Source organism: Paralichthys olivaceus, chromosome 10, assembly GCF_024713975.1.
Source record: "Paralichthys olivaceus isolate ysfri-2021 chromosome 10, ASM2471397v2, whole genome shotgun sequence".
In the NCBI taxonomy this organism is placed as follows: Eukaryota; Metazoa; Chordata; class Actinopteri; order Pleuronectiformes; family Paralichthyidae; genus Paralichthys; species Paralichthys olivaceus.
Window position 1 is genome coordinate 25,199,003 of NC_091102.1, and position 10,664 is coordinate 25,209,666.

Below are 10,664 nucleotides of genomic sequence, written 5' to 3' on the forward strand. Positions count from 1 at the left end.
TTTGGTGACTGTGAAGAGTAAAAACTCCCTCACTTACAGGGAGAAACCTCTAGCAGAACCAGGCTCAATGTGGACGATCATCTGCCTGGATCATCTGGTATCAGCTCTTACTAGTTAAAATGTAAACAATAACAGTGTAAAGAAGTTATTGATTATCAATGATAGCAGCAACAATTAATATAATAATTAATTAAGTATTGTTGTTAATAATAATAATAATAATAGTTGTTCTCCTTCAGTTCTGGAGTCAGAGGTATCTGCAATGAGAGAGAGAAAGAGAGAGAGGGACTATGGGAGAAAAGAGACACGTCAATAACATAGTTTTTGACATTTATTAAAAAAAATAAATGAGTGTGGGGTGGGAGGGGGCAGAGAGACAGAGAGAAGTGGAGAAGTGCTCTGTGGATGATGGGAGTTTCCCCTGCAGTCTAGACCTATAGCAGCTTAAGGGATGGTTCAGGACTCACCTGATCCAGCAAGGCTTTATCAAAAAGGAATGTTTTAGGTTTAACCGTAAATGCACAGAAGTTGTCTGCCTGGTAGCTGAATGCTCTACCTCCTGTTCTACTCTTACAGACTCTTGGAACCACAAGAGAGCCTGTGTTTTGGGAATGAAAACACCTACTGTAGATGCTTGAGAGAGAGTCTGAGCCAGGGACAGTAAATATGGTTGAGGTTCCATCAATAAGGTGAGTAATAAAAAATGTGATACCTTACAATATACTGTGATGTTAACTGTGTTCTGAGAATGTTTTTGAAATCTGTGGGGATTTATGTAGATAACATTTATTTGACAACTAGTACCATTTCTATTTGGGGGGGGCAATTTCACGGCTATGCTCAGTATCAAATTCTAAATCCACATTAAAAAATTGAGGAGAAAAAAATATGAAAAGATGAGGAGGGAGGTTGATTTTCATGTGATTTTTATTGTGTTGTAGACTGGTTTGTTTTAAATGTCCCCCAGGCAAACTGGAACGTGCGTAACTTGTAGTGACTACAGTATCAGTATAGTGCCTGGAAAAGATAATTTTGGATACATGCCTCGAGCTGCAACTGGCAACTGACGCAGAAAGTAATGCATGTAAGACACATTGTCATCATCCACAGGGTCTCCTCCTGTGTCCTTTCACCTCCCCTCTATAATGTGTATACTGATGACTGCCGCAGCTGGCATGACAACAGATTACTTTTCAAATTTGCTGATGACTCTGTGACAGTCAGTTTCCTCCATGCAGATGAGAACAACCATGGTCCCATTGTGGATTGTGAATCTGTAGTGGTGTGACTGTGCATTTTTACTACTAAATGTGACAAAAACCAAGGACATGAGTTTTAGGCATCAGTCCTCAAACTCTTAGAATACTATCATCAAGGGACATGTGGTAGACATTGTAGAGAACTACAAGTACCTTGGGATGATTATTAACTATGATATCTCTGATGTTCCTGATGATGGCTGTTTGTATTACAGATAGCAAGTGGCTGATCCCTTATTCAGTAGAACATGTACTTGTACAATGTAACTTGTTACAATGCTCAATGATATAGATATCCATTCCAGATTTCTGCAACATGCCTTGTAATTTTATCCATAATTAATTATGAAAATAAATCCAGTTTATGATTTGTGATATATGACAATTTGATTGTGACTGATCATAATTCAAGGTCAGCTTTAATTTGCCTCAATTCGAGATACCTTAAATTAAGTTTAAAGTGAGAATGTCATTGTGGAAATCCTGAACTTAAATAGTGACTAATGAAGCATTGTGTTAGTTCATGCAGGACACGGAGTCATGTGCTCAGCTAACGATAGGTTCATGGGTGCTCATCAGTCACTCACCAATCACAGCCCATTCTCTCACCAAAGCGGTCCCTTTAAATACGACCTCATCCTCACTGATCCCTGCTCAGCTATAACACTTTTAGCACTGTAATGGAAATGTTACATTTGTGTATGTATAATTGCATGAGCAGACATGTACTGTATGTCGAGGACTGACCAAATGGTTGACCAAATTGTTAATCTAAAAGGGCAACTTTAATGTTTACGATGGTGGCTTAAGAGACTTGAGTTTTATGGCCTCGAGAAACCACAACTTTATGGTATCTCGTTGTATCTCTGATTGGGATCAAACAACTGGGATCTCATGGGGGGGGGGGTCATCCACAGAACATGTTAACAAAAGGACAGGATGTATCTTCCACTGAGTGAAACTACAGAAGGGTAATATATACCTTTGCATGCTTAGTGGGAGGGGGCTGTGAGTTATAAGAACACAGATTCTCCTATGTTCTTTGCTCATTTGTGCATGTCAATCAGGTGACGTGTACTAATGAGTCCATCTGCTGATGCTGAATTGAACTTACAGAAAGAAATATCTGAAACTATAATAGTTCAACTGAATTGTAGATATCAAATGTTATTTTAATGTTACCATTACCTTTCTTGACATGTACTGTAGATGCTTGAGAGAGTGTCTGAGCCAGGGACAGTAGACATCACTGAGGTTCCATCAATAAGGAGAGTATTGAAACACATGATATTTTACAATATACTGTGATGTAGATTCTCAGAAAGTTACAGAAATTTGTGGGGAAAAATTGTTTGCAGATGCTATGAATGTCATGTTAATTTCTGACACTCAGTTCACATTTATAGAGTTGGCTTGTTTTGTCAAGAAATCATCCATGTAAAATAAAAGAACATGGAACAAATTATTTATCATGTATTGCTATATTTCTTTCTTTACCATTTTCACATTCAGTATGGCCAGAGGCATTACGTTTTCAGGTTGTCCATCCATCTGTCTTGCCAATTCATGTGAATGCGATATCTCATGTACAACTACGTTATGTTAGTCAAAGGTCAAAAGGTCAAGCTCACATGACTTTGCATTGTTTTGAATACAATTTATCAGGATTGTCCAAAGGAAATATCATTACATGTGGCACAAACATTCATTTGGACTCAATGATGACTTGAATAGAATTCAGTTGTCAAAGATCAAATGGCAAGGTCACTAGGACCTCACAAAGCACACTACTTGCCTTGTAAATGCGATATATCCGAAATGCCTTCAGGGAATTCTTTCACATTTGGCACAAACATTCATATGAATTTGGGTTTCATTTTGGTAGCCAAATGTCACAGTGTTCTCACAAAGCATGTAAATATTTTTCCTTAAATTGATATCTAAAGATCAGCTCATGGGAATGTCGTCAAACTTGGTAAAAATATTAACTTCAATTCAAAGATGAAGAATTTTATTCCCTTCGAAGTTAAAGGTCAGAGTAACGTCACTGTGAATGTGATATGTTAGGACTGTCAGTAGGGAATTTCATTATATCTGGTAACTTGGAATGCTTGAGGGAATTTCTTATCAATGCTACATGAGTTGTCACTTGGATTTCAGCCCTCTAGCTGGTCAGGGGCCTAAACAGGGTTCGCAGCCTCTTGGTTCTGGAGATTTTTGGGGAAATTACGATCCCTTTCGGGGCCTTCCCAAGGGCCTAGGAGCCCCAAATTTGACCCACTGGTCACGAGGGGCTCTTTGAGCCTGCATTACCGATTTTCACCAAAACTGCAGAAGGGCCCAGGTGACCTTTGTGACCTTTGGTATCAATTAAGCCCATTTCTACGGGCTCCATTTAGATAGCCGTACAGAGTACATACGGGTATGAGAGGGAAGAATGTTGATCTGGGGCCTAATGATCGCAACGGTGTAACTTTCAAACAGTTTGAGGCTTTTTTGGCTGAAATGAGGGGCCAGCATATTCTAGGCATTGATAATGGGATTTACACTAACTTCTGATTCCCCTTTCATTATAGATTGCAATTTGACGGGCCTCCAGCAAATGCCAGAAAGCACGTAGAGCTTTGAAACCACGACAGGAGCCTTCTTTACAGAAAGCCCATCCACCTATTTCGGCCTGGTGTCCGCAGGCGCGAAAGAAAAAAAGTTGTGCCTGGTTGAATTAGGCAGTCAGACAGGTTCTGACACTTGTTGCTTTTTGTGACACAAGGAATATTGTGCTTTACCCGCAAGTTAGCTGAAGTAGCAGAGTACCATTACATTTCTCATATTCTAATACTTGAGCATATTCATGTTATGGTTATAATGTTTACTGTCAGTTGCAGCAGTTAGAGAACAGTATTTTTGTGTATTCTTGTGTTTTATGTTCAACAAGTTATTCTAACACCAGCAGCAGTAAGAGCAGGTGTAGTTACCAGAGGGATCCAGGAGAGGGAGCATGTAGCTTTTGAGGAACATTAAGAGACACCTCGCTTACTCCCTTCAGTCATAATGCACATGATTTGAGAAAAGTTTGTGTCCATGTATCGTTCATTCAAATACTCCCTTTTTCAGGTATGAGTTCCTCATAGTAAGGGTTAATATTTACCAGTGTGTTAGGTGAATGTGTATATGTGCTCAGGAAACTCAGCCCACAGTTAAAGGTTGGTAAGTGCATAATATGAAATGGAAAATATGTTCATGAAAGAAAAAAAACATATTATTTCTGTACAGTTTACTGAATATATTGCAATACTACTGCTCAATTAATTATTGTTATTATTATCCCATCACCTATTCAATTCAATTCAATTTTATTTGTATAGCGCCAAATCATAATATACATTATCTCAAGGAACTTTACATAGAAGGTCAAGACCTTCAAATCTTGTTTAATATAAAGAAACCTAACAGTTCCCACAATGAGCAGACTTTGGTGACTGTGAAGAGTAAAAACTCCCTCACTTACAGGGAGAAACCTCTAGCAGAACCAGGCTCAATGTGGACGATCATCTGCCTGGATCATCTGGTATCAGCTCTTACTAGTTAAAATGTAAACAATAACAGTGTAAAGAAGTTATTGATTATCAATGATAGCAGCAACAATTAATATAATAATTAATTAAGTATTGTTGTTAATAATAATAATAATAATAGTTGTTCTCCTTCAGTTCTGGAGTCAGAGGTATCTGCAATGAGAGAGAGAAAGAGAGAGAGGGACTATGGGAGAAAAGAGACACGTCAATAACATAGTTTTTGACATTTATTAAAAAAAATAAATGAGTGTGGGGTGGGAGGGGGCAGAGAGACAGAGAGAAGTGGAGAAGTGCTCTGTGGATGATGGGAGTTTCCCCTGCAGTCTAGACCTATAGCAGCTTAAGGGATGGTTCAGGACTCACCTGATCCAGCAAGGCTTTATCAAAAAGGAATGTTTTAGGTTTAACCGTAAATGCACAGAAGTTGTCTGCCTGGTAGCTGAATGCTCTACCTCCTGTTCTACTCTTACAGACTCTTGGAACCACAAGAGAGCCTGTGTTTTGGGAATGAAAACACCTACTGTAGATGCTTGAGAGAGAGTCTGAGCCAGGGACAGTAAATATGGTTGAGGTTCCATCAATAAGGTGAGTAATAAAAAATGTGATACCTTACAATATACTGTGATGTTAACTGTGTTCTGAGAATGTTTTTGAAATCTGTGGGGATTTATGTAGATAACATTTATTTGACAATTTGGGAGTCTCAGTATTTGCTCATACTGCGAAGAAACAGCAATGACTTACCACAGTGTATGGCTGTTGTTAATAAGAAATGACTGATCTGACTTAAACAACTCAGGTAAGGTAAGGTAACAGACTGCTGATATAAAAACAGCCCTTCTCTTATGTTCTTTGGGCGCCACACTTTCTACTGCTGCTTTGTAGTCATAAAAACCACACATTTGTGGTTGTGACAGAACAGTCAGTCCAATAAAATATAGGACCAAGGATATTTTACACTGACAATCGCAACGTGCTCTATTCACAACATTAACATTATCTTATCTCACTGACAAAGTGCTGTATCTGAACTTGTGGCTTTTTTAATTATTTCTGGTCCACAGTGCCTCATTTGTGCAAAGCTTTTTTCTCTCTAATGAATGTGTGTAGTCCTACATATTGTGACAGGCCTCAATTAAGGTGTTAAGTGTTTATTACTTAAAAGTGTAGTTTAGTGTTAAATAGTGTTCAGTGTGTAGAATTTTGTGATATCTAGTGTTGAAATTGCATGTTGCAACTGATTACCCCTCACCTCACGCTCTCCTTCCAAACATGAAAAAGAAACTGAAGCAGCCTTTAATTGTCATGAAAACTCAACAGGTGTTTAGTTTGTTCAGTCTGGACTAATGTAAAAAACATAGTGGCCTCCGTAGAGAGGGTCCCCTCGAAGTATTTAAATTTAAAGGGCCTTTTCTGGGGTAAGGAAACTACAATTCATACAATTTAGATGAAATAAACTAGTGAAAACATTATGAGAATTATTCTACATTAAATAATAGTTCCCTTTCACTTAAATCTTACACACTGGGCCTTTAATAGTTTAAAACGTATGGCACTAAGGCCCTATCACTGTGTGACAGTCCCCTGTACAGCTCACCTATGGAAATTACTTGTATAAGTTAATAAAGTATATAAAACACCTTTGCTGTATTGTTTTCTTTCATAATGACAGGAGTCAACATTTGTGTGTCACTATAACCTTCATTTAAATGTTAGTATAGTATCTTACACAAATTGTCTCATTTTCCAGGCTCCTATCCCCAAGCACAAAATGTCACTTGGAAATCAACCAACTTTAAAACCATTTTGTCCTGGGAACCAAAACCATCAGCCACTTACAGCTACACTGTGGAGTACTCTACGTAAGTACCTGCATCCGAACCCTCACCCTTTAACTCTTTTAACAAATGGCATTTAATTCCAAGAAACGTTCATCTTGTCAGTGTGTCCACGGAAAGCAAATGCCCTCACACTTTCCCGCTATGTGACCTTGCAGGAATGAGTTTTTCCATTATTGATTCAGTAAAAGCTTTTACTGGAATGTATATTTTAGGCCAGAGCTCTTTAAATAGTAAGATAACTAAAAGACAATTGACCTTTGTGATTCAATGAGAGAAAAATGAAAGAGGCAAGAGCAATGTCAACAATCAAATAGAATTAACAAATGCCAACAGCTGCACACAGCTCTTTCAGCTCATTGTTCCACAGTATATTCACATCAATGTTATTTTGCACAGATAATAAATTATTTAATTCTGACTGTATGCGTTATAAATGATACCCAGACTAGACAGACTTAAGACCTAATTTATTGCTCATCTGGTGTCTATTATAGACTAAATAAGACTATTTTCATCCATCATTCATGTCCATATGAAACTTGTCAAATTTTACAGGGTTTCAGGGAACAATCAGAGGACTCCTCACTGTATCCGGACCACAGAAACAGTGTGTGATCTGTCCAGCTCTCTGACTGACCTGAACGCCTACTACACAGCTGACGTCCTGTCCGAAACCCCGAGGGGGGCCACCACTGACCTCATTGAGTCCCCTCACACCAGCACACCACGGTTCTGCCCCTACAAAGACAGTACGTTCTTCTGCTACACTCGTGAAGACTTTTTTCTAATTGACAAAACGTGTTGGAAATAACAGCTGTTAAATTGTCCCAGAGCCCGTCAGTGCTCCGGTCCTTCCCAATGACCTCTTGTTGCAGCTCAGCTCTGTCTTTCTCAAGCTGCTTTCTGACATGCACCGAACTCAGCAGTTCCTCAGTATATTTGCCAGAGGAGGTGCATGTGTGAATGCAAATGTCCAAGTGAGACGCTCCCCAGTTTTTGCAGACTTTCTCCTCCTGGCCTCCTAGTATAATGTCCGTAGAATTTCAGGAGAATTCTACGGAAGTGTATTGCATTCACTTGAAAAAATGAAAAAAACAGTTTTTTCTGAGTAATTTATTTTTTGGTTTGTTTTTTTGAATATTTTTTTCTGTTTTTCTGACAATTTTTTTTTTTCTGTTTTTCGAAGTAATTCTTATCTGTTTTTCGGAGTAGTTTTTTTTCTGAATTTCTGAATTATCGAGATACTTCGAACTTCCTCGGAACCTCCAACCTGCAAGTGACTCCCATGGACCTATGGTGACTCCTGCCCGCACATACATGCCCCATCTCAGCAGATCTGAATGGGCTTTCCTTCTGAGCAACCGCAAAGTCCTCAGGTGCCTGCGTAGATTCGACAAACTAATGATAATACCATCTATATGACTTAAAGACAGGACTATCTCCCAGTGTCTTAAACCCAGATCAAAGTAAAACTTGATTACCCTAAACAAGCAGGTCATGTTTGTTTCCATTACATCTAGCTCTCAATAAAGGAATGAAAGCATCTATTGTTTCAAATGCTCTCTAAACGCAGAAAAAAAAAAAATAGTCCGAAAAACAGAAGAAAAATTACTCCAAAAAGTAGAAAAAAAAAGTCAGAAAAACTGAAAAAAATATTGATTTAGACATGCATTGTAAACAGAGTTTTTTTTTTTTTTTCAAGTGAATGCAATACGCTTTCGTTCAATGTGAAATCACTGTGAGAGAGAGTGTTTGTGTGTGTGTTGCTGTTGTGAACATGTCTGTGCAGAGAACCTCCTGTTGTGTTGTGCATGTTTGAAAGTCAGACTATGGGTAAACTCTGTAGCCAATACTGCTCACTTTACCTGTCATATCTAAAAATGGCTTCAGCGTTGTCAATGCTCACAATTTTTTGGCCTCTAACATAATTAAAATGGTAACTTCCATGAGAGATACAGTGGTGTACATGCACAGGTGACAGTCTCCTTCCCGTCTCCACAGCTGAGATAGGCAAACCTGACTTCAAGCTGGAGGTGATTGAAAGCCAAAAGAAAACCACCCTGTATGTGACTGACCCACTCACCGCCCTGTTTAAAGATGGCCACCAGCTGAACATCAGGGATATCTTTGCTGACCAGCTGCACTATAAAGTCATCTATCGGAAAAACAAAAGCACTGGAAAGGTGAGTAAAAGGAGACATCACGATATCGGTCTCAAACAGGCATACATTTTTACTCATTACAAACTGCATGTTTTCCATTCTGTGTTTTCTGCAGAAAGTCCACATCTCTAAGACCAATTTAATAGAACTGACTGATCTGGACTAAGGCGAGAGCTACTGTTTCAGTGTCCAGGCCTACATCCTCAGCCGCGGTGTGGACAAGAAGCTGGGAGAACTGAGCCTTCCCAAGTGCTCCAGTGTTGACAACCTGTCCATCTTTGAAGGTAACTTGTCCTGAGTGTTAGAAAGACTGCAAGCATGAAAGATGTGGGTAGGGAAGGGATATAGGTAAACGTTATACAATAATGAACAACTTGCCTGTATGCCAGATGCGTCAGTGGAGAGCAACACACACAGCAGTAGTCTAGTCCTGACACTGAAGTTTTGGTGGCATTTACTTTTCATTGGTATTCTGTGTGAACTTACACACCAAATAAGACATTGTGAAGTATTTTTGCTCAAAACCAAGCATGCAGTTAAAATCTCTATAGCTTCTTGATGTCAACAGTGTTATTTTCTACATGAATAGACTGGAGCATCTAAATGGAATTTGAAATGAAAGTTGTGCGAAAGGATGGAAACAGGGTATATCCCTATATACCCTGTTTTATTCTTGGCAAAGCAAAGAATCAGTTAAAGCCGGATCTGACAGGACACTGGGTGTATTGCTGTGTGTGTGTGTGTGGGTGTAGCTGAAAAAAAAGCAGTCAATCGCAATGTCCCTTCTCGGGTTAAATAAAATGGTTGGCTGGTCTGGGAGTATGTCTAGATATACCACATGGCTCTCTTAAAAAGATGCAAGCATCATATGCAAATCAAAACTCGTAATTTAGTCATCTAAACATGGCACTGGTTTTTGTTAGGTTGCTACGCACGGGTCCTTTATCTAAAACTCTCTAAGTTTTACATTAACTGGAGCTGGGGACCATCAGTGAAGTAGAGGTAGCTGGCCACTGCCTCATATAATAATAGCCATGCTCATCCTGCCATTCAGATGAGTTTTGATTTCTGTAGCATTAATTTGATCTTGTTTTGGTCTGGAATTCAGTTCCTGTCAGCCTTATCAGTTGAATTTCTTTTTTGTTTTAGTTCTTTATAAATTACTTTTTGTTAGAAAAATCTGATCCATCATGTGTCTTCCCTAATTTAGTGCCAGATGACTCTGATGCGCCAAACCAAGTTATAAATTGCCTGTGAAAATAAAACTGAAAATCTTGTAATTGGTACTGATGTTCAAGGACAAAAGATTATCAGCAAAGTTGGAGCAGCAAAACAAATCAAAAATAAAGAACCTGGGTGTTACTCAGGACTAGATTTTAATCCACACATAAACAATGTCACAAAGATTGCCTTTTATCATTTAAGAAACATTGCAAGAGTAAGACTGTACCTCACTTTGGAAACTGCCAAAAAGTTGATTCATGCTTTTATACTTTCTCGCCTGGACTACTGTAATGCACTATATTCAGGATTACCGAAAAAATCCATCGATCGCCTACAGCTTTTGCAAAATTCAGCAGCCATGGTTTTAATGAGAAATAGGAAAAGATTCCATATTACTCTTATTTTAGTGTCTTTACACTGGCTTCTAGCATCACTGAGGATTGATTTTAAAATTATTTTACTTGTTTTTAATTCTCTTAATGGTACAGCACCGTCATACATCTCTGACTGTTTATCGGAATATGTTAAGAATCATTCCCTCAGGTCGTCTACAGCGGGCTTGCTCAATGTCCCCAAAACAAACTTAAAGGTTTCGGGAAGCAG

At 38.7% G+C, this 10,664-nt stretch overlaps 1 protein-coding gene across 1 annotated transcript; it reads left to right on the plus strand.

Moving 5' to 3' along the window:
* Positions 1–5,569: 5,569 nt before the first annotated feature.
* Positions 5,570–9,135, plus strand: LOC138411816 (tissue factor-like). The gene is given in 5 exon segments (XM_069532863.1): positions 5,570–5,584; positions 6,551–6,696; positions 7,231–7,424; positions 8,677–8,858; positions 8,953–9,135. Coding segments are annotated over 5 exon segments (720 nt in total).
* Positions 9,136–10,664: the final 1,529 nt, after the last annotated feature.